The following is a 23,966-nucleotide window of genomic DNA, read 5'->3' on the forward strand; positions in this document are numbered from 1 at the left end:
GTTCAAGGTGGTGATTGTATGTTTAAGGTGGGATGCGCCACATGTTTAAAAGCTGCCCAGAATAGATCTTTTTATATGCCTGTTGTTTTTGCCCATGGAGTTTTCTTGGCAGGGATACTGGAGTGGCTTGCCGGTTCCTGCTCCAGGTGGATCACGCTTAATCAACACTCTCTTGGGAAATATGTTGGGAAAGATGGAGGGCACAAGGGGAAGGGTACCACAGAGGACAAGAAGGTTGGACAGTGTTCTCAAAGCTACAAACATGAGTTTGACCAAACTGCGGGAGGCAGTGGAAGACAGGAGTGCCTGCCCATGGGGTCACGAAGAGTCAGACACGACTAAACAACAGAAGAGATCTTCCCCCAGTACTACTTGGGTGACAAGAGGGAATTGTAGATTTATGTGTACATTGAAATTAGCTTCCCCTACTAGAGTTCAGCAGCAAACAGTGCTGTCTCCAGGTGTTGAATTACAACTCACAGCAGCCCTGGCCAGTCTGGCAGCTACCCTGACTTGAGGGTTTTTCTAATGTTCCCCCTTCACAGTTGGTGCTTCTATTCCAGTGCTTATTCAGGCTTCTAACTGAGACTTTGGCCTGCATTGCCTAGGCCACACGTTTACACATATACAAAAGTAGAGACTAATTTTTTAAAAAATGGATGGAAGCTTATTTCCATGCCTTTTTTGTCACGAACTTTAGCATGCGTGCAGATGTCTTCCCCTACAGAGGGATGTTCTTGTTACTGCCTCCAGGTCCTTGAGCCGTTTTGGTGGAAGGATGACACTGCTACTACTTCCTATGGAGACTCATGAACACAAAGCACCAGATGTTCTGCGTCCTTTATTGCCCAGAATCCATTTCAAGACACAGTAGATACTGACACATATCCTGCACAATAGATACTGACAGGCTTTGGCCTATACCAATTTCCTTGAGGAAAACGAAGATGAATAGGGAGAGGTGAGGTCTTGGAAGGGGGCGGGGGTGAAAATAGGCAGAACTTGTTATCCAACTGCCATCGTACATAACGGTCCCAAGGCAGGCAACTGATTGATTGCATAGCTGGTGGAGCAGCCTCTGCCTAGCCCTAATCTAGAAAACGATAGTGATAAGGTGAGCGTATTACTGAAGCCCACATGCAAAAGTCTTCCTCAGCCTAATCCTGATGACTGTACATTGACCAGAACGTGTCCACGCCCCAGGCCAGGGTATGAATTCAATAAATAATACGTTGCATCGAGCAAGAAGAAAATTATGCATATTCCTCTTGAGGAAAATTGATTCTGACAGCATTCCTCTCTTGATACCGCAGGATAACATGCTTTCCCTGACAGCATTGCTACTGCTATTGTCTCATTGCAGTGTCTGGTAATATCACGCTTGCACGACACCTCACTGTGGTTCCCAGACCCTCTTTCTTGCCAGTTGCGGGTTAAACTGAGAGTTGTAGCCCCGTTTTCTTTCATCCGTTTCCTCCTCCTGGGGTGGGAGGGTGCCTGCCCTTTGGGCTAGAAGGCTCTCAGCACGAGCTCGCTCTGCCTTCTCGCGGCGCAACCTCTCCTGGCGCAGTTGCTCCAATGACGACGATGCCGAGGAAGGGGCAGGCCTGAAATGGAAACAAAAGGGTTTAAGAAGAGGAGTGGGGAACCCTTTTCAGCCCAGAGGCTTTATTGGCAGAGGGCATTCTAGTGGAAGGCAGGCCCAGAGACAAAAGCAAAAAATATGAAATTTATGAAAAACAGTAGACCAGCTTCTTTACACTTACATATCCTCCTCTATCCTCCATCTGAGGCAGCAAAAAATATCAGCGTTTAAGGGTGCAAAACGAAGCTGGTGAGAGGGATGCAGCCTGGAAAGTCTCAAGAGCCAAACAGAGCCCCAGAAGGCTGAGTTTACGCCTGGTGCTGAGGTTCCGCTTGCCTGCGTTAAAAACGGAAGTGTAGATGGGACCCTGCAAATGTCTGTAATCCTCACCATCCTGCCTACAGGAATCCTTTGTTTTGTGCTCTTGTCCTGCTGTTTTGGGAGGCAACAGAAGCTATTGCCAATAAAATGTAGGAGAGGGGACGCAAACTTAGGGGTAGGACTGAGGTTCAGCAACATCTGTCAGGCCAAAGGTTCCCAACACCTGCCCTATATTCTCCGTTCAACACCTGACAACAGGGCACTGCATGACCAGTAGGGGGCAATACTTAAAGGCTGAACTTCCAGTCCCCCTCCACCACCTTTCCAGGGCCAATATCCCACTCTGCAACAGAGCAGGAGTCAGTTTTATTACTTTGACAAATTACTGTTAAGTCTTTTATCTCTGAGAGTTGGATTCTTTGAAGCAGCACAAAAACAGGAAAACCACCCCTCACACTCACTGACCTATTTCTTAAGACCTGGCTGTAACTGCTGCTCTGTAAACCTCCCCTTTATACAAAAGAGCATTTTCCTCTTTTCAGAGCAGCCACCTACAGATGGGAAGTGCTACCTGAAATGCACACCTTGCATTTCCCACATGTGTGGCTTCCCTCCCCCGCACCTCCTAAGGGTGGGTGTTTGTTGTCTGGGGCGTCCGGCCTCAGCCAGCAGGAAGGAGCAGCAGTGTCCTAGGCTGCTAAAGGAATGCACCTGAAAGCCAGAGTTCCTCCGCTTCCTTTTTGCTCCCGCTTGTCTTTCTTCCCATCTTTCTTGTGGGATCCCTTCTTCTTCCGCAAGTGCCTTTCCATCTCAGCCAGGGGATCCAACTTCCCTTTCAGCTTCTCATCTTTGGCGATGGCCTCACTGCGTTCTGGCAGCTCCTGGTACCAGGGACGACTTGTCTGGGCCTCTGCTGAACTCTGGCCCAAGTACGTGAGGATACCCAGAGCTTTTTCCCGACGCTCCTGGGAGGAGTGAAATAACCCAAAGCAGTGTTAGTCGAAGCACTGTTAATGCTGCCAGTGCGAGACTGCTCCATGGGCTCTCAACTTACATCCCTATCCCCCCTTTAACAAAATACAGACCATCTATATTGGGGAAGCCAAAGGTGCTGCTTGACTATAACTCCCATCATCCCCGACCATTGGCCATGCTAAGGCTGATGGGAGTTGGAGTCCCAACAACATATGGAGGGGATTGTATTGGCTATCCCCAACCCAGATACTACTCTATCCACTTAGCTTCAACAATGTTACAGCATTGGATGCTCCCAAACCATTCACTGGCCCTCACTGCAGTATATTCTTTTCCTTCCAGTGAGTATTCACCAGGCAGTAACAGATTACAATGAAGGCTAACCCAAAAGGATGGAAGCTAGAAGCCTATATTTTCTGGAAGGGTGAGCACATTGAGCACAAAGGACATGGCAAACCAGGGCTATATATATATGACAGGCACGTGGGAACAGATACCCCAAAAATAAACTTCTTTGCCAGATAAAGAAACCCCTGAATATTTATGCTACTAGCCCTCCACATTTTGCCCTTGCACAGCCAGAGGGTAGCAAGAACCCAAACCACCCCACACCAACTCTGCCAGAGTTATTTTCTGCAAGTGGGGCAAAGGAGTTCATGTTGCACCCTGGCTGGGTTGGAGCCCTTTAGACCACCAAGTTTGCAGCTGGTGAAAAGGAAGCCTCCACAACAAGCTCCCCTCCTCCCATTACCTTCTCTTGCCTCTTCTCCTCCTCATATTCTTTGTTGCCACTTTCTTCCAACTCTTGAAAGAGATTTAGATGGCGTGAGGGCCTTTCTGAGCCTAAAGCGAGGATGTCCGAGCTGCTGTCATCACCTCCTGGAGCTGACAGGCGTGCTTTCTTGCGTAGGAATTCAGTCCGGGCCTAGGATCAAAGGAGAAGAATTTGCCCACGGTGCAACTCCCTGCCCTCCCTGCCTGCATAGTTACCTTGCTGTGGCATATTTCTCTGCTACGACAGCCAACCTGCCCTTTCCTTCCCAGTCTCTTACATTATTCTCTAAAAGCCTGTGGCTCATTGCAAGATAGTCACTTTGCAGTCAAATTAACAATAAATCTATTCTATTACTGGATACAGGAGTTACGATAGAATAAGACTGGGACAAAGCAAAAATGTTAAGTGTGTGCATGTACTGGGGAACCACTAAGCCCACCACTTTTAAACTCATGTATTTTCACAAAGAACTGGGTGGACAGAAGTCAAGAGCAAGTGTTATAAACAAAAAAAGCAGCAACATGGTATATATACAATACGAACACAAAAGCAGCAACACAAATTCTTGTGGCATTTTAAGACTATCAGGTTTATTGTGACACACGTTTCTGTGGACTACGGCCCGTTAAATCTGATGTATGAAATGTTATCCATAGTTGGCAGAGTAGCATATATGTACACACTCCTGGGTATAGAAAAATATATATAATATTTTATGAAATGCAAGAGGTATCTTATGTCTGGAACACTTTTGTTCCGTGCTCAAATGTATACAGGATTAAGCAGTGACATTCACAGCAATGGTAACTGGTGGTTAACTATTTAATATAGCAAGTTTTGGAAATAGTGTGTATGAATTCAGGTGCTTCATTATACTTGACTTTTATATGTTTGCCTCCCCCCCCCAATTAAAACTATTTAATTTAATTCAACAAAATTGATTAACTTGATCCAGTGATACCAGCTTTTTAACACCTGATAGTCCTTTTTGCTCTGCTAAGTAATTGCACTGCCCTCCACCAGTGGGCAGTATTGCCCACTTTGGGAACCACTGGTTTACACCTAAAAAGGTTTGGCCATTTCATTGATCAAGATACTACTGGAATATTATCACATTAGGTCACACACTTGATACGTTTCTTCTTAAACTGTAGGTATAGCAGTCTTAATTTTGTGGATGAAGTTGTTGCTCCTGTGTTAAACACGAATGTGGTTGCAACAGATTGCATTTGGGCTAGAGGGCATCAACCACCAGTCAATTGCCACACTTAGGTCTTCACTGTTTCCCAAGTTTGATGATTCTGAGAAGTGGCAGCTGAGCTAGTCTCAAAGTCCTTCCCCCTTTCCCCCTCTATTTGTGTCTGGATGCTCCAACCTGTTCCACTCTCAAATCATCCAGTGGCAACAGGGAGGTGAGTTTCCTGACCTCCCAACAGAGAGAGAAGATGGTCCAGCTTCACATTTCGGTCTTAAGTTGGATGGAAGAGGTAAAGATTGATGATGGTCTGCCTGTGTTGGATGCTTGAGTTTCTGCTTCTATTCAGAGGCCACTGCCTTTCTTCACTGCTTCGTTGATATGAGGTCTCAGCACCGACAGAGAGATGAGAATTGCTTCCTCAGTCCTGATGATGCAGCTGCCCTTCCCTGGACAGATATTCAAATAAAAGTCAAACAAGGTGCTTAGATCTGTGACCTCCAGGTTCAGGTCCACGCTTGCCTCCAGGCCTTGCAAGCCTCTGAAAACTATCAAAGCATGTCTGAAAGGAGGCAGTGTTGCCTGGTCCACAGAGGTCCCTCGCTCAGAGGTTCCAATGGAGAGACTGTAGCCTTCTCTATACGGGGACTCAGCAAACACAACACTCAGACAGGATGCCAAGCGGACACGGTAACCCCAGAAGCAGTTCGAGGCTGGTGTGATGAAATGACCACACCCTTCTGGATTTTGCTGCGGGTTGAGACGCACTGTAACACGAAGGCCTGCCTCCAGCTGCTTATCAATCTGTACCTCTTTTTGCATTCCACAGTTCACAAAGGATCCCCGGCCAAGCTTGGTGACAAAAGCACTCCTTCCCGATACTCTGATTCCTCACCTATCCACACGTGGTGGGGGCTGTTTAAGAGGTTTAAGAGCCCTGCAAACTGGAGGTCCTGGTGTTTGGGGAAAAAGACTTCCTAAGGTATTGGGGACATTCCAGGCACTGCAGAATCTGGGCCAGCTGCACACAGGCCTGATCTCTCTTCTTGCTCCCTTCAAATTCACCTTCCATCGTCTTTGAATCCTCCCCTTGCTCATCAAACACCACAATCTCGTCCACGCAGAAGATGACGCAGGCCCTGGCAATCTGCCCGGCAAGGTAAGTCCGCAACTCTGCCGACTGGGCGTTGCTGAGAATGGAGCCTGGAAGGGCGATGCTGACTGTGTAGTGGGGTCCTTTATTTCTCAATGGGCTTTGCCTCCTCTTTCTGTTTCTCTGCCACTTCCTGCATCATCTTCTTCTCCAGTTTCCTCAACAACTTCAGCTCCTTCCATTTCTTCCTTCTCCTTCTTCTTTTCCTGCTTCCATTTGCGCCAGTCCATTGTCCTAACTTCTCCCTCCCTTTAAGCGCTTCGCCTGGCTTTTCTCCGCCATGTTCCACTCGCCCAACCACCATCCTCATATGTTTGCCTTTTTACATCAATTTTAACTGGCAGAGTATTGGCCTAAAGCACGCGCATGCGCAATGAAGACGGCGCGCAGACTAGAAAACTGCGCACGCGCAAAATTTCGCGCATGCGCCTTGGCGACAACGTACCTCCTGTTCAGCAAGTAGCGCTCGGGCCTCCTTCTTCTGCCTCTGCGCTTCGGCCTCCGCCTCGTCCCGCCGCACCTTGGCTACGTTGTCTTTGTTCCTCACGTGCCATGACTTCTTGGGAAGAATGTTCATCTTGGCTCTTGCGGTTTCTTTCCGAAGCTTCCGCCCTCCTCCCTCCCAGTTTCGTTTCCGTTTCCGGTGTCAGTCTATTCTCCGATTGGGGCAGTCTAGCCCCGCCCTCCGCTTTTGTTGCCCGCGCTGTCTCTGTACGTGCCCCTTGCGTCATCTCTGTACGTGCCCCTCGCGCCCCTCTTACAATCTGACGGAATGTTGAGTTCGTACTTTGTTCTGATTGGCTCGTGCTCCTTTCGTTCCGCGGCTTGATTGGTGCAGAGTCACACACGTTCGCCTGAGAATTTATTAGGCTCTGTGTCACTGCATCTAAATCAAGCCCCCGATTTCCCGTGAGGTGCGTGGTTCTTGCGACACATTGTTACCTCCGGTTAGTCTTCTTCCAATAATAGCTTCTATTGCACATGTGCCCACATTACATCAGAAACGGAAAATGACCCCCGTTTTGGTCTCCGCCATAAACCGACTACCGCTTATTCTCTGTAGTTTTTGTTGTTGTTTAGTCGTTTAGTCGTGTCCGACTCTTCGTGACCCCATGAACCAGAGCACGCCAGTCACTCCTGTCTTCCACTGCCTCCCGCAGTTTGGTCAAACTCATGCTGGTAGCTTCAAGAACACTATCCAACCATCTCGTCCTCTGTCATCCCCTTCTCCTTGTGCCCTCCATCTTTCTCAACATCGAGGTCTTTTCCAGGGAGTCTTCTCTTCTCATGAGGTGGCCAAAGTACTGGAGCCTCAGCTTCAGGATCTGTCCTTCCATTGAGCACTCAGGGCTGATTTCCTTAAGAATGGATGAATTTGATCTTCTTGCAGTGCATGGGACTCTCAAGAGTCTCCTCCAGCACCATAATTCAAAAGCATCAATTCTTCGGCGATCAGCCTTCTTTATGGTCCAGCTCTCACTTCCATACATCACTACTGGGAAAATCAGTACAGTATATATATTCGAAACAGTCATTTCTCTCTTGCCTCAACATACATTGCATAAAGTTATACTTTTTGAAATGTTTTCAGTTATGTGTTATACTGTACTTGAATCCATCAATTACATGTGAGGCCCTGTTTAGTTGTAGGAGGCGTAATGTATTTCTAATACTCTGCCCATCTGACTCGGCTACCCCAGCTGCTCTGGGATTTTGCCCCAAGTTGGGCAAAACCAAACATCAAACATTAAAAACTTCCAGAAATACGGCTGCTTTCAGATGTCTACAAAATGCATATTTTTTTTAACTCTTTGATATCTGATGAGAGGCCGTTCCACAGGGTGGGTGCACCTACCAAGCTGGTAGTTCCCCTACTTCAGCCACAGTTGTGTCCTCAGCACCAGTACTCCAAAGCCACTCACCATTCATCAAATACATTAAGAAAACACAGGTGAACTCATAACAACTACATAATGGTAAACAAATAAACTTCAAAATGTCCCAACTCTTCCTGAACTAATGTGCAAAGTCTCCTTTCTTAGTAGGCTGTCACCCAATTAAGAAATCAGCATGAAATTTTATTGAATATGCATAACATTTACATATAACGAAACACTGTTCCAAGGGGGGGCACATTTTTTTTAGATATTAGGAACACAGGAAGCTGCCTTCTTCCAAGTCAGACTCCAAGTTAGTAGCTTTTCAGGTAGGGTTGCCCTATGTCCAACAACTTTGAAAACTTTTCTGTCCAAATTTTCACTGCTTGAAATATGGCAACCCTATTTCCTGGATTTAAGGCAAGATCACACCATTGATCCATCTACCCAGTATTGCCTACACCGTCTGGCAGTTGCTTTCCAGGTTTTAAGACCAGGCTCTTCCCCAGTCCTACCCAGAGATGCAAGGGATTGAACCTCAGATATTTTGCATCTACCACTGAGCTATGGTTCTCTGGTTCATTGCAGCACTGAAGTCTAATTCCCAACAGGTGTTTGTTTCTTGTGTCAGTTACATATCTAGCAGCATTTCACTTCAAAGCTGGGTCAAGGATCTGTGTACATGAGACCATTCTGGCACCCATAAAACATAACAATACATTTGTCGTAGAGCAAAATTGGTCAGAGTCCTGTCTATGAAGAGTGGTGAAAAAGCCAGGGGATCCAGCATGGAAGAACAGAGCTGATGGAATCTGCAGAATCAATACTGCCAAAATCAGTGATATCCTAACATTCTTTCTGATGAGAAAAAGAGATCTCTCATTATGCATCCATTTGCTTCACTGGCTCAGCTCAGAGATCTGTTTTACCAGGAAAAGTTTGTCCTGACCCTCCTGAGGGACAGAAAGAGAGAATTAAAAACAATGGCATTTATCTCACCATCTCCCCTATACTGCACTGAGTGAAGGAGCCCATATAATCACTAACATTTTTCAGCATTTGATCTTCCTTTTTAATAAAAAACAAAATCTGCCTTTCTTCTAAGAGGGAGAAGAAATAAAATTCCTCCCTCAACTTTGGAAATGGCGGTAAGAGGATGCTACTAGGTTTCCTCCCCCCCCCCCCCATTTTGGATGGAGTTCACTTACCACAATTTTTCTCTCTCTCCCCTATCTCTCCCTCGCCCCCAAACACACAACCAGGATAGTGATGGGATATCTTTAAAGAAACTGCTGAATAGCAAGTTAGATTATTCTTGCATCACACTGGTTATTGTGGCTGGCAGCAGAGGTTTCCTCTTGATACTGGCAGAAGATAGTAAGTTGAGTCCTAAAAGCATACACCTCAAGTGTCAAAAGCCAGGGTAAGTGTGTGCGGTGGCCTGGGGAAGAGACTTGAGGACCAGAGAGAGGCTTGAAGGGCTGCATTTGACAGATATTTTTCACCTCTGATCTATGCATGTGTAGACTTTATGCAAAGCAGTGTCTTCTCTTTGACTGATGCTTAAGTGGCCGTTGTATTCCCAACCCTACTATCAACGAAGCCAAAGACTGAATCTCTCCCGCTGAACTTTTTTGGTGGCCACTGATAACAGAATTAACAGAGAGGAAATTATCTCAGTTTCCAAAACATTTATCAATGTGTGCACCACACTGTTAATCTCTTCCTCCTCTGAGTCTGCCAATTTGAACCTGTCAACGCTGGATTTGCCCCTTGTATACAACACCTGGAGGAAAATTTATATCGCCAATTCTTAATTGGCTTCCAGGTCGATCCGCACAGGAAGTGACAGTGGAACTCATAGCAGATAAACATCTATATATTACACACCAGGTAGCCAAATTTGCACTGGCAGCCAAGAAGCTCCGTTCCAGCTATGTGAATGCACTCCAATCTTAAATTTTTATGTTGTAAATTTCTTTTGATGCTGTAAACTGCTACAGGTTACATTTTATGATTTTAGATGAAAGTTTCCTTTTATTCTCTGTCGTCCATTGTAAAGGCCTTTGGCTATATGGAAGAAAATTGATTGAGAGTGGATTGCACTACCCACCCATTCTTTAACTGTGACCCTTGTCAGATGTGGACAATGTGGGATCCTCCAGATATTGTTGGACTACAACTCCCATCATCCCTCACCATTGACCATGCTGGATGGGGAAGGTGGGAGTTGCAGTCCAAACCACCTGAGCGGCATCACACTGGCTATCCCAACCTGTTAGGAACCACTTACCAAACGGAGCTGCCATTTAAGGCCTTTGACCACAGAGCTGTAGGAGTCAGCCAGTGCCTTGAGGAAGAACATGAGGATGCTAGGAAGGTTTAAAAAGAAAAAAGACAGATGAGAGGAGACAGGTGCCAATGGCACTGCAGTTCCCCTGAGACTATACAGGTGAAAGACAGCACACAATGGTCTCTGCCATCAGGGGACCATTGCGCTGTGAGGCTGCTCCCTCCATATCCCCAAAAGAAGAATAACAAGGAGGAGATCAACCAGAGAAGGAGCAACCATAGAGAGCTTGCTTCCCCACACAGTAAAAGAACCCCAAAGAACTTTGTAACTTAAAACTAGCACCTGTGTTTGTTTGTTTTCCTCCTCCCTCCCACTTTTTATTTCCTTTTGTGCTGTGCTCTTTAGATTGTAAACTTGAGGAGAGGGGCCATCTTACTAGTGATCATTGTAAACTGCCATGCTGAGTGTCTTTTGCACCTTAACAATGGGATAAAAAGAATTTGAATAAATCAGTGTTTTCCATTCCACAAGATGGACTCTGGACTCAGAAGACCTCTCTCTTTTACTCCTCAAATCCATACCTGAACCTTACCACACTAGCATCCCACTCCGATACCCAGCTCCTTCTCACCTCAATAGCAGGAACAAGGGCACAGCAAATGCTATGGAGCCCACATATCCAAAGAAGTCCCGGGCAGTGCGGGGTAACTCAGAGATAGCACTGCTGACAGTGTTCCACATAGTGGGCTCCCCCCGGAATGGACCACAGGCCTTTGAAGGAGGCAAACTGGAGAAGAGAGAGAGCAGGGATAAAGAGGAAGAATTGGCAGCGGCAGGTGTGAAGGGCAACTTCAAGGTTAACACAAATGAAAAGCATCAAAAGCTACCATGAAAATATTGCCAGCTTCTGCAGGGCCAGTTGTCTGTTGAAACAGCTACAAGGATAATGACGACCTCCAGCAAGGTGAGGTTGGAAAAGGCTCACTCATTTGTCTCCTCTTTGGGTAGGCTGGATGGCCATCTGTCATGTATGATCTACTTGAGATTCCTGCATTGCAGGGGTTGGACTAGATGACCCCCCGGGGTCCCTTCCAGCTCTATGATTCTATTATCCTATGCAAATTGCACTACTTAACTGTCCAGCCAAGGCCTTTAACAAAGAGACTAATCTGACTGATTCAGCAGGTTCCCTCTCATAGATTCTAAGACCACAGACATAAGATTTGAAAGGACCCCATGGGTATCATCCATACTGACCCTCCAAACCCATAACAAGATCTTGGGGGGGGGGGGGAATGGGAAACTTCAGATCTAACAGCAAAGGGATCCTTGCTCAGCTACTTCTCTCACTCAGATGAGGGAGCAGCCTGAAATTGCCTTTTACAGAGCTGGGCCATTTTTGTCTTTCTAGCTCAGAATTGCCTACTCAGACTGACACCAGCTGTCCAAGATCAGGTGTGGAGAACATTTGGCCTTCCAGATAGTACAGGACAACAATACCATCATTGCTGGCCTTTGGCTAACTTTGCTGGGGCTGCTGGGAGTTGTAGTTCAAGAACAACTGGAGGGCAACAGGTTCTTCACCCCCTGCTTTAGATGAACAGAGTTCTTCCCATCGCAAAATAATTTTTAAATTAGTGGTTCCAGGGATTGGACCTCAGACCTTCTGTGTGATGAGCACATTCTCCACCACTGAGCTGCAGACCATACCAAACCAACAGCGTTAATGGTTTCCAAACTCTCTACTTAGCCCCCCATTCTTTATAGACCAGCCAGCCATTTAGGCTCTTAATTCTCTAATTCTGTCATCATGTCCTTCATTGCAAGGAGCTTGGTCATTGACTGCCCATGTGTATATCTTGTAAGCCACATAGTGTTGGTTTTTCACTATACTTTGGCCAGCCCTTCTGGGTTTCCCTTTTTAGAGGCGGGGGCAAGCAGTTTTGCACAAAGGAGCACATTAAGTCCCCACAGTCAGATTTAAGACACAAGATGTGCCAGCAGCGAACAACATTCGTAGCTGCAAATGGTTGTATTACAGATATTGGGAGGCGGTTGGGTTCAGAGGGGGTGCATTTATACTCACACAAACATGCTGTAGAGGGCAGGGACACAGGAAATAGCCAGACCCAAAAGCAAAACCAACAGGAAGAAGAAGTTGGAGCTGGAGGCACGAAACGTCCGTTCGGCCGGACGACAATTGGCATAGAGGGTTAGCTGGAAGGAAGAGGGAAGAAAATGTAAAAGAGCTCGGGAGACCCTCCCGCTGTGATCCCTGAAGGCCTGGCCAGATGGCGCACTGAACTAAGTGTGCCACTTAGAACATGTCCCAGAATCCTTTGCAACTAAGGTTGCCCAGTTCATAGCCAGAGAACATTCATAACTTTTAAATGAGGGTCACCTTTTTCAAGTAGAAGACTAAAATATACTTGATGGTATTGAGTACAGGCAGCAGGGGGCAGAAAAGAACCCCCGTCCAGCACAGGGTCTGCCCATACACCAGGTCCAGGACATTGCCAGGCACCACAAACTCCTGCTGCCCCCAGAATTTCAGCAAGCGGCAGGTAGGGAAGGCAGTCACCAGCAACCTAGAAGGCAAAGAAAAGAAGCTGAAGGCAGGCATGGATCCCACAGGCAGCATCTGACACCTGCAGCCCAGCCACAAATACATGCTCTTCTGTTCCTCCAGTCATTCATTCCATTTATACTACAGATTTCATCCGGGAAGCTCAAAATGACAAATAATGGTCCACCCCACACCTCCTTTTATTCTTGCTGCAACCCTGTGAAGTAGGTCTGGCTAAGTCTCAGTGTTCTTCAATCTTGGGTCTCTCAGATGTTGTTGGACAACAACACCCATCATCCACAGTAAGTATAGCCCATGGTCAGGGATGACAGCAGTTGAAGTCTAGCAATATTTGGGAACCTAAGGTTGAAGAAAACTGGGAAAGGGCTGTATCCAGTGTTAGTCCTACTCAGAGGAGACCCCTTGAAACTAATGAGCATGAATAACTTAATTCATTTCCGTGGACCTACTCTTGAGTAGAACTTAAGATGAAGACAACAACCCGTGTGATTGGCCCAAGGCCACTGAGATTCATGGCCATGGTAGGATAGGAATCTAGGTCTTCCTGGGTCTACCTAGCAGGTAGAACATCCTACCTGCTACACCACTGGTGCCCAGGACTCTATTGCTATCATAGGAGCCAACTCCTAGGAACCAAGTTCCCCCTGAGCACCCTAAAAAAACATTTGAGGGCTGAGCTCCCGCAAAGTTGATGGGCACTGCCATTCAAATGATGCACGCACAGAGAGTATTGTGATCGATTAAGCTAGGTGAGCCTCCCAAATATTTTATTCAAGTTGGCACCCTTGGTTGCTGTGCATTCAGCTAGGCTTGCATCTTCCCAAGGGTGGTGGTGGGGAATGGTTTTATTATATAGTATGCTAATTATTCTGAAATGTATGCAAGTTTTAAACAGCACTGGTGGGCACAGGAGCTGAGGCAGGGATGCATGCTAGGAAAACACCATTTTCACACAAAATACTATAATTGTTTTTGAGCCTTTCTTGCTTCAGATTTTCGGAGCCTGAGTGAATGAGGTTAGTGTGGGATAGAAGGACCTAAACATCAGCATAACAAATGTGGGGAGCGGGGAAAAGAAACAAAAACAAACAAACATTATTGTTTGTATTTTAATTATTCTGTGTGGAAAACCACACCATCCTAAACACATGTGTTCAAAAGACAAGTCCATCTGAGTTCTGCAGGGCTTACTCCCAGTAAGGGCATAGGACTGCAGCCAAAGTAATTTATTACATGACACAAACACCGGGATGACATCAAGTCTGATGGTGCATTCTGACTCCTGTCTAGGGATGTAGCAGACTTTATTATTGCTAGTTTTATTTCAACAGAGCTCTATCTCATAATTTAAACATGAAAAGAAAATAATAATGAGGGGAAATCAGTAATGGAAGCTCCCCCACTTCTCCCCTTATAATTAGGAAGCAATTAAAAAGCTGTCATCGGGCAATGTTATTACCATGCTGAATAGGAAAGGGGGGGGCAAGGAGGAAGTTGCTACTTAAAGCCACAGTAACCCTTTAGAACTTCAATAGCATTTTGTTAGTCGACATAGAACAGGTTGGTGCTGTAACTGCCTTTTAAATGAAAGAAAGGCAGAGAAAGCAGGTTTGAAGAAAGACAGGAGAACAACACAAAAGCAGTGGAATACAGTCAGAGGGCAGCAAAGTTGACTTGATTCCACAGAGTGAATCCACTGGATTCAAGTGAGGGAATAATAGACAGTATGGGAATTCTTGGTGTGGAAACAATCTGTTCTTAGCTGGCAGGCCAAACTAAACACATAATAGGAAGGAAGGAAAAACACAAAAGCTATAAGCTATAAGCCCCAACACCAAATTAAACAAATCTCCAAACCAAGTGATTTAATGCTGGCCATGTTATTATACCAATGCTCTGTGGGAAAGCACATCAGATGGGGAAGTACTTGTTCCATTGGGGCTGGTTGTAGGGGTTTTTTTAGCATATGGTCCATGGTGTGTCAATTGTATTTTATAAACATTGGGAGTCATTTTGAGGACTCTAGTCAAAGGGTGGGATTTAAGAAAGCAAGTAAACCTAACATGGGGGGGGGGGTATCAAACACTTACTTTCTTGGAAACTCCACAAACAGCATGACAAGCAGCATGACAAGCAAGTCAAAGATCATCAGCCGGTACATTTCCTGCCCCACAGAGGTCTCCCAGCACTGGAAGGACAGGGGAAAAACACTTCAATATTTTTATTTTATTTTATAACTATCCATTTCCCCTCTGCCCCACAATTTCTCTCCCATATAATTGAGGAATCATAGTTGAGAACAGCCCTTTCTTTAAGCCACCTAAACTTTCATGTCATGGTTCCTTATCCCTACCCCGCTGGACAAAATTCTGACCCCGCAAGGGAAGGACCACCTCTTGCAGCTGCCAGCTGAATTCTAGCTCCTCTTAGGGAACTAAGGCATCACGATTTCTAGCCCACTCATTCTCCACCCAGAGAACCCAGGAGTCTTGGCTCCAAACCTCTTGTCTCCCTCTAACCTCACCGGATGGAGATGATTGTTATAGCCACATTTCTGACACTCAGAGTTCTGTGGATCTCCACCACAGGTGATCTGGCTCCAGAGAGAAATGAGAAGAACCACCAGGCTTGCAAGACGGAGGAAGACGCTCCTATCAGACAGAAAGATTGATATGTAGGTTTGCCAACTGACCATGGAAAATGGTGGGTGGGTGAGGGAGAGATGGCCTGCTCCTGGTCTTCTAAAGTTCAAGTCCCTGGCAAATCTAGGTAAAGCTACAAGAGTTCCATCAGAAACCCTGGAGAGCTGCTGCCAGTCTGTGTAGACAGCACTGAGCTAGATGGACCCATGGTCAGACTCACAGTATGATGCAATTTTGTTATGTTCCAGCTCTGTTGGCCCTTGCTGCCTGCAGCCTGAATGAGCCTGATGCAAAATGAGAGCATGAACTGACCGTCTGCCCCACTCAGGGCCTAGTCTCAGGCCCCTGAAGCCAACCCAGCCCTCAACTAGTGCCTGACTTCACTAGCCAGGCATGATCCCTGGGCTATGATGGTATAGTTCCTGCAAAGAGAATTCAGGAACTGCAGGAAGCAATGGCTGACAATGGAGATCTCACAGAAACATTGTAAATGGCACCCATTCTGCGATTTACCGGTACTTAGCGTGATTGTTAATCTGGCCCTGGCTATGATTCAGAAGAGCTGAAAATAATTCAGGGGCTACTGTGATCCAGACAAGCTCCCTACTGTTCACTAAGGGGAACTGATGGCCTTGGCTCCCACCCTATAGCCTGCGTAGCATGATGCTCAATCCAGTCCTGTCCGTCACTCAGAGGTGGAAGCTACAGGTGCCTCTGCAAGAGGAGGCCGGTGTGTCCCAGGCACTCCCAAGGACTCAGCACTTCCTGTACCTGAGAAGCGTGATTTTGATTTGGAAGCTGAGCGGGTATTTTTCTAGCTGAACAATGATCTCAAAGATCATTGGGACAATGAGGTTGGCAGCTGTGATGACAACTGACGGGAGATAAGCCACCAGAAGCTCCAGGACAAATTGGCCTTTGACTTGGGAGTCTGTCTGCAGAACGAGAGAGAAAGAGAGAGGTTAATCTGGGGGCAAGAAGGCTGCAGTGAGAAATGGAGCAAGGTTTGTATCTGCCTTCCCGGAGAATGAGAAACCGGGCTTCATACATGCAGAACTTCAGCAGGCAGGTGGTGAGGCACCGATGGGCAAAGCTATGCTGGCTGAATTTCTGCCTGCTGTGCAGCTGTTAAAGACACAGAGCCATTGCAAGCAGAATCTCAGTCCACCCCACCCCCCCGCCAGTACTTGGACTGTTCATGTAGACAATGGGAAGGCTAGTGTTGAGAATAGCTGTCAACCGGGAGCTATTCTGGAAACTCCCTTATCCCAGCGCCATGTCCCGCTGCTGTCCCTTATTGATGATGTCCCTTAAATTTACAGTGTTTCAAAGGAAGCAGCTCCTCTCCCTCCCTGCCGGTCAGGGAGGAGGCAGGCTCCAACTGTGTTGCTTGGCTGTGTTGCTCACCCAATAAGGAGCCTAAGAACAACTGGGGGGTGGAGCTTGCATGACTTGTGCCCGGCCACATTGCCTGGGGACTCGTCTTTGCTCAGCGCTTCCCAGCAGAGAGGGGACGGTGGTGTTCTTTGCTGCATCCCCTTTGCCGGGTTGCTGCGCTGTGGGAACCACCGCTTGAGGCTTCGTTTGGCTGCTGGCTAGGCTTTCTGCCTTTGGCTCAGAGGGGCTCAGAAATTGAACATATCTGTGCCTGGAAAATCCCTTATTTTGGCTGCTGGTCCCTTATTTTTGAGGCTGCTGGTCCCTTATTTTCAAATCTGTAAGTTGACAGCTATGGTGTTGAGTCAACCCAGGAATATCACCCACATGCCTCAGCTTAAGAACATAAGAAGAGTCTGCTTGACCAGTTCAATGGCCCACCTAGTCCAGCATCTTGTTCTCACAGTAGCCCATGGGAAAGTACCAAGCAGGATTTGAGCACAAGAGTGTCTTCCTGCCTATGGTTTAAAGCAATGAGTATCCAGAAGCATTTCTGCTTCTGACATGGCGACAAACATGGCAATAATGGCTAACAGCCATCAATAGCCTCTCCTCCATTAATTTGCTTAATCATCTTTTAGAGGCATCCAGGTTAGTGACCGTCACTGCCTCCTGCGTGTGAAGTGAGAGCCGTTTCCTTACCCCTCCCAGAAGTGACTGGGAATATGTCGCTGCCAGGTAGATGCAGTAGAAAGATCCTCCTAGCAGACCCACAACCAGAATATTAAGCACCCCCCGGAAGACATAGAGCCTGCTGCGCTGTGCCGTGGTCATCTCTGCCTGGCGCCTGCGAACTGCCTCCTCTTCTAGATCCATCTGGAAATGGGGAGGAAGAGGTGAGAAAGAGAAAGAGGTGAGCACCCTAGGGTGTTGGGTGGGGCAGGGATAAGCAGTGTGCATCTCCTGTGAGATTGTTGCTATCCAAATCTTCATTTGTTCTGGATATTAGTTAACTCCAGGGACAAAAAAGAAAAAAAGTCATCAAAGCGTTTGTTCTCTGTGTTGCTTGCAAGTCTTGTCAAAAGCTGAAATGCAATTAGCATCTTTCAGCTGTCCCACCCTGCAGCACAGGGGAAAAAAGCAGGCTGAAATCCAACAAAGCCAGATGCAGATGAAGAAGATAGATGCCTCTATTGAATTTCTGCCTGCCATTCAACTGTTAAAAAGCAGTGCTTCGATGGGGAGTTAAGAAGGCAAATGTACTTAACGTTACAGATAGGTAGCCGTGTTGGTCTGCCATAGTCAAAACAAAAAAAATTCCTTCCAGTAGCACCTTAAAGACCAACTAAGTTAGTTCTTGGTATGAGCTTTCGTGTGCATGCACACTTCTTCAGGTATCTGAAGAAGTGTGCATGCACACGAAAGCTCATACCAAGAACTCATACCAAGGAAGGAATATTTTTGTTTTGTACTTAACGTTGCCACCTTTTTGGTAAAGCTCTGGTAGCTTTTAAACAACAGCAAGCTAGGCAGAAATTTCAACAAGCATAGTATGCAGCATGCAAAGGAGAACTGGGTAGAAAACTGCACCTGTTGAATTTCACCCTCTTGACAGAGCTGCTGAAAAGCACTGGAGCTTGAGGGGATGTGGGGTGGGAGATAGTAACCCTAGCTGCCATTTTTAGTGACCAAATTACACTAGTACTGGGCTTATTTTGCCTAACAAAGTTGGCGGCTACTTATCAACTCTGTTAGGCAAATAACCCCAGAGGGAACAGTTGATGTTTCATCAGCTCGAGTGACTCTGGGAGGAATCTCTCTCCAGTTGTCTGGGGAGGCACCCATTAGACCAGGAATTAGGAGCCTTTGGCCCTCCAGATGTCATTGGACCCCAGTTCCTGCCAGCCCTGGCCACTGTTCATGCTGGCTAGGGCAGACAGGAGTTGGAATCCAACAAAACAGAGGTGGTGGCACAGGTACCCTGAAGTAGACTTCAGGAAAGGTGACAAATCTCTAGCTGCGGGTAGCAGGCAGAGAATAGTTTGTCACTGGAATTAGGAAGAGATAGGATCAAGCTATGTGTGATGTGGGAATTCTGGGAGATGAGCTTTGGGTTTTCTCCTGTTAGGGCTGCAGCAAAGCATCTGAGGGAGGATCTAAGCCAAAGGAGGATAAAATCTGGCCCACTGGCCTAATTAAGCCCACCAGGTTCCCCATTTGGCCCACCAGGCCGTTTCAGACAAGCCACGCCTACTTGCCCTATGTCTGACATCATGTGTGACATCACGGTGATGTCAGGTGACTGACAGATGGGTGCTGCTGCTCACGTGTCAAATTTGGTCCACAGTGGGTGGAGGAGATAATGATCTATCCCAGGCATAGGCAAACTCGGCCCTCCAGATGGTTTGGGACTACAACTCCCATCATCCCTGACCACTGGTCCTGTTAGCTAGGGACGATGGGAGTTGTTGTCCCAAAACATTTGGAGGGCTGAGTTTGCCTATGCCTGATCTATCCTGATGGCCAGATTCAGTTCCCCATCCTTGTCTACATCATTGCCTGAGGCCATGAGTAGACCTTGTACTAGACCCCTGAAATCAAATCCTAAGTGCCAACTAGCACGCCTTGGGCTCTTTTTCTGGCTTGCCTGCTTTGTCTTACCCGCAGTTCGTAGCGAATACTGTTGTGCTTTAATTGCGCCGCCTTGCGCTCCACCAGGCCAAAATCCCAGCCGGCAAAGACTTTGTTGCTGTAGGATCCGAGGGAAGCATCTTCACTAACCAGGCTACGTTTGAGGCAATAGACTGATCTACAGAAGGTGGGTAGGAGAGAAAGAAGAAGGTGATTCCTGGAGCTGTAGTTCTGTCTGGGGTGTGTGGAAGATGACTTGAAGTTGCCCTCACCTCCGTACAATCCACATCAAGGAGAAGTGGAGGTAGAAGAGTGCAGTCAGTACATACGCCAGAGGGCAGTTGTATGAGAAGCCGACAAAATCGACAGCTGAATTTTGGTAGTAGCCGTAGAAGAGGTAGGTGAGCTCCATGAAACTCTGTCAGGGAGAGAAATGAACACCAAGTCTGAAAATGGGTCACTGCTGCAGCCTTCCACAGTTTCTTCTTGGGGATACAGCCTCTCACCTTGCCTGACAGAAGGTCCATTACGTAGGAAAAGAAGCTGACCAAGCCTCTGGGTGTGGGGTTGTAAGCCAGACAAGCTTCATTCACTGAAAGGGAAGAGAGAAGAGATCATTGTCCCTGTTCCATTCCCATTCCCACAGAATCAAGGAGTCCTGAAGCCTATTGCTCTCTAGCCTGTTAGACCCTGTTAATCTCTTGGTGAACCCAAGAGTCCTGGGATCCAATAGGGTGGAAAGGGAGATACTTTGATCTGCTTTAAGAATAGGGCTGTACGTTCTGTGGATTTGGTAGATAAGTGCAATATCTCGCATATATTCCTGGGGACGGAGGATCTGGAGAAGCTCAACTTCAAACTTTTAGAAATATGTGCCTAGCCCTTAGTGTCACAGAGATGTTTCCATACTTTCCTACTACTCCTTTTCCTCTATGTCATCACCTTAACACATGCACACACAACAGATGTCTGCTTCCATTAGTTCAGATCTAAATCAGAAAAACTCAATAAATAATGGAGAACAAGGTAACTATGTGGAAACATAATTAGTGTTTGCATAATATATTTTTGAATGCAAAAACAAGGTCTCTTTCTTACAGAGTTTGAAGGGTGAGTTGTTTTATTTGAGTGCAGCATAACGCATTCCTGCCTAGGGGCTCAAAAAGAAAATAACAAGACCAGGACCAAAATATCTGAGTTTGTGGTACACCTTTTCTAATTAAATCAGTTTTCTTCCCTTCTACAGAACTGGTTCCTGGAGTCCGTGATTCAACCCTCTTAGCTCCATTCCCCTTCCCAGTGGGGTGTCATCTATTTTTTTTGACAAGCTTTTAATGCCTACATGACAGGCTTAGAAATACACCAGGTCACACACCACAGAAATGCTGTGATGGAGAAGCTACACCTGTTTAACTTCTGCCTCCTACACAGCTGTCCAAGGCACAGGAGTCCTGTTCAAAGAGAAATGTCATGCCTCAATAAACCTTGGAAGTCCATCTCCTGCTGAAGACTTAAATAACTCCTTACTTTAATCAGGATCTCTCCTTACTCAATGGCTTACCTAAACTGCTGTTCTGGTGACTTGTCCGATTGAGCGACAAGGCTTCAAAGGCCGCATTCGGAGCAATCACAAACCCCGCCACCAACAGGGAGGCAACAAAATTCATCAAGACCAAAAAACGGAGAAAGTTAAAGTAGGACTGGATCCCTGTTCCAAACTGGCCTGTGCGGAGAGAAGATGACAAGTCAGAGCCCATGAAACACAAAACATGTCCTACTCTGTCCCCCTCACCACTAAACGTTTAAGAGCCCCTTCCCCATACCTCCAATGTGACGAAGCGTGCTCCTCCACATCTCCCCATAGGTGACCACTGAGCTCGCTTGGCTCCTCACACGCCGGAGCGTCCTTCGCTTCCACACATGCCAGAGCTCCCAACCACTCAGCCTGCTGGCCGCTTGCTCCTGCAGAACTCTTGAAAAGGGGTGGAGGATCAGGGAGGAGGAAAAGAGCCCAGGTGGCTTATTGGGCACCTCAGAGCGTTGATACGAACTAATACAGCACCATATCTCAAAATGCTATAAAACGCTTCTCTACACCTTAATTAATTTTCCACACATATGTGTCACGGAGGCCACATCCACACAGCAAATGGAATCTCCTAAAGGACCCTGGGAACTGTAGCTTCCTCCACAGAGCACTTCCCAACATTTCCCGGTGAACAAAGTGCAGTTCGCAGTTATTTGAAGAAAGCTGTGTGCTTCAAATGGATGCGGCTGTGACCTATAGATTAAGCGTTAGTTGCTGTGCAGCACCCTCCAGTCAAGACACACCCCTCCCCTTGCAACCTGTGTCCCCCCCACAACTGGGCACATCTGTCTTTTAGAAGAAATTCATCAAACACTTATTCTCTTTCCCAGATGTTCTTGCTTCCCTTTTCTCTACCCCATGAGAATGTTTGGAAAACCTGGTGTCTTCTTTTCCTGTCAGGGGCTGTATACAGGTGGTGGGGAAGGGCCACCAAAATATTTTGGTGAGAACCACAGGTGGGCAGGGTCATCTCCTTTTTCTCTCCCTCTTTTTCTGTCACCCCCATTTGATATTCAGGGTGCTGGGAATTGTAGCTCTGTGAGGGGGTAGACTACAGTTCCCATGATTATTTGGGGAGGGGAATGTGCTTTAAATGTTACTGTGTGTATGCAGGTAAAGTCAACATCTACATTAAATTAAGCTGAGGGTTGCATGTGCCCTTGGGCCACAGGTTGCCCAAGCCTTCAGCACCTTGGGTTTTCTGAGTATCAGTCCTCACCCCCTTCTCAAGGACCCAGGAGTCCTGGCACTACCTGAGCTTCCGTTTCTCCTCAAGGCAGAGGGGCAGCTCTTTCAGTGGCTTGCTGTCTTCCTCTTCCTCCCCTCCTACAAATTCTGGGACAAGTTCCTGAGGGTCAACCTCAGGTTCAGATACCCCCTCCCAAGCGGCTCCCCAGGCCGCTGCCTTGTTGCCACGGAAACGCAGTGTCTGGTTGCTTGGCAGCTGGAGATAGAGAGATGGCGGGCCATGGCGACCCCAGCTGGACCCTGGAGAGAGGAAGCAGAATAAGACAGGAGGCATTCATGGCTCAGGAAGCAGCAGCCTATTTTCAATGCACCCTGCACTAGATATCAATGCATGCATATAGAAAAAGCCAACATACTATCTAGGCCATGGGTAGGCAAACTAAGGCCCGGGGGCCAGATCGGGCCCAATCGCCTGCTAAATCTGGCCCGTGGACGGCCTGGGAATCAGCGTGTTTTTACATGAGTAGAATGTCTCCTTTTATTTAAAATGCATCTCTGGGTTATTTGTGGGGCCTGCCTGGTGTTTTTACATGAGCAGAATGTGTGCTTTTATTTAAAATGCATCTCTGGGTTATTTGTGGGGCATAGGAATTCATTCATCCCGCCCCCCAAAAAATATAGTCCGGCCCCCCACAAGGTCTGAGGGACAGTGGACCGGCCCCCTACTGAAAAAGTTTGCTGACCCCTTCTAGGCCACACTGACACCATACATTTAAAACATGATGGCACCACTTTAAACAGTCATGGCTTCCCCAAAGAATTCTGGGAACTGTTAAGGGTGCTGAGAATTGTTCAGAGATCTCCTTATTCCCCTCCCATGGCTACAGTTCCCGGTTCTCCTGTGAAGGAGGATTGTTAAACCACTCTGGATATTGTAGCTCTGGGGGCTGTTATTATTACCATTACATGCCCCTTCACCAGAAGGTCCCAGATTCTATCTATATGCTTGTTGTCAAGTTCCACAGCATCTCTCCTTAAGAGGGCCTGATATGTTTATACCACCCCCTCCCTGAAGTCGATCATAGTGAACCAGAGGTTCCCCAACTGCTGCTGAGTTTTCCTCAGAAGTCTTTTTTTTTTAAGTGGCCCTGCAAATGGAAGCTGATTCCATTCTCCCACTTTCAGATACGCTTTTAATTAAATCGCATTCCAACCCCCTCCAGGATTCCGTTTGCAGAAGCACACAATGCTTCCAGATCAGGCGGCAACAGTGGTAGAATAACAACAGATTTCAAAAGCTAGAGGATTTTTGTGACCAGTCAGTCCCAGATCAAAGCAGCAATCTATAGGGGGGAAAGCCCACCACGTACCTGCTTTGTATTCTCTCCTCTCATAACTGCTTTCCTGGCTATCGCCCATGGCTGCAGGTTGTATTTCTCTTGTTTCTGTTCAGTGCACTTTACTCTTGCCAGCAGAAGGAACAAGGAACAAGGAACTAAGACAAGGCTGGGCATGGATTAATGATTTCTCTGGATAGCTTGTCCCATGAACAAAGGCAGTAACTTGGCAACAGACCTGAAGCCTAGAAGCAGTAGCAGTGGCAGAGATGTTTATCTTTACCACAAGACCTTTTAAAAGTGGTATAATTGCCTCTGGAATAGTGTGTGTATGTTGACCCTTTGGAAACACTTTTTAAAAATTTTTGATCAAAATAGAAATCAGGATGTTTGAGGTGCTATGCAGTCTCAAACCTGGGTGTACCACTCCACAGGAAGTTGA

General features: G+C 46.9%; 3 protein-coding genes across 5 annotated transcripts; all 3 read right to left on the bottom strand.

Annotated features, from left to right (window-relative positions):
• Positions 1-825: 825 nt before the first annotated feature.
• On the bottom strand, positions 826-6,669 carry LENG1 (leukocyte receptor cluster member 1). The gene is made up of 4 exons (XM_083707801.1): positions 6,450-6,669; positions 3,633-3,806; positions 2,618-2,871; positions 826-1,607 (listed from the first exon to the last, which is right to left on the bottom strand). The coding sequence occupies exons 1-4, from the start codon at positions 6,579-6,581 to the stop codon at positions 1,394-1,396; spliced, it is 774 nt and encodes a 257-aa protein (XP_083563927.1). The 5' UTR covers positions 6,582-6,669; the 3' UTR covers positions 826-1,393.
• SPOUT1 (SPOUT domain containing methyltransferase 1) lies at positions 5,055-6,374 on the bottom strand. The gene is given in 5 exon segments (XM_083707800.1): positions 5,055-5,712; positions 5,715-5,824; positions 5,827-6,107; positions 6,109-6,191; positions 6,193-6,374. Coding segments are annotated over 5 exon segments (1,032 nt in total). The 5' UTR covers positions 6,235-6,374; the 3' UTR covers positions 5,055-5,196.
• A 1,392-nt stretch (positions 6,670-8,061) lies between the features above and the next one.
• On the bottom strand, positions 8,062-23,769 carry TMC4 (transmembrane channel like 4). 3 transcript variants are annotated; one of them, XM_083707787.1, is made up of 16 exons: positions 23,558-23,769; positions 22,253-22,487; positions 21,235-21,383; positions 20,973-21,134; positions 19,918-20,003; positions 19,684-19,829; positions 19,442-19,589; positions 17,483-17,656; positions 16,175-16,338; positions 15,286-15,412; positions 14,852-14,949; positions 12,576-12,762; positions 12,261-12,391; positions 10,806-10,961; positions 10,175-10,253; positions 8,062-8,834 (listed from the first exon to the last, which is right to left on the bottom strand). In XM_083707787.1, exons 1-16 carry the CDS (start codon positions 23,604-23,606, stop codon positions 8,781-8,783), a joined length of 2,145 nt encoding a protein of 714 aa, XP_083563913.1. In that variant the 5' UTR covers positions 23,607-23,769; the 3' UTR covers positions 8,062-8,780. The 3 variants fall into 3 exon arrangements, with proteins under 3 accessions (XP_083563913.1, XP_083563914.1, XP_083563915.1); XM_083707788.1 differs by lacking the exon at positions 23,558-23,769 and adding an exon at positions 22,931-23,036; XM_083707789.1 differs by lacking the exons at positions 22,253-22,487; positions 23,558-23,769 and adding an exon at positions 21,783-21,912 and having other exon boundaries at positions 21,235-21,381.
• Positions 23,770-23,966: the final 197 nt, after the last annotated feature.

Source organism: Podarcis gaigeae, assembly GCF_964106915.1.
Source record: "Podarcis gaigeae genome assembly, chromosome: 13".
NCBI classification, from domain to species: Eukaryota; Metazoa; Chordata; class Lepidosauria; order Squamata; family Lacertidae; genus Podarcis; species Podarcis gaigeae.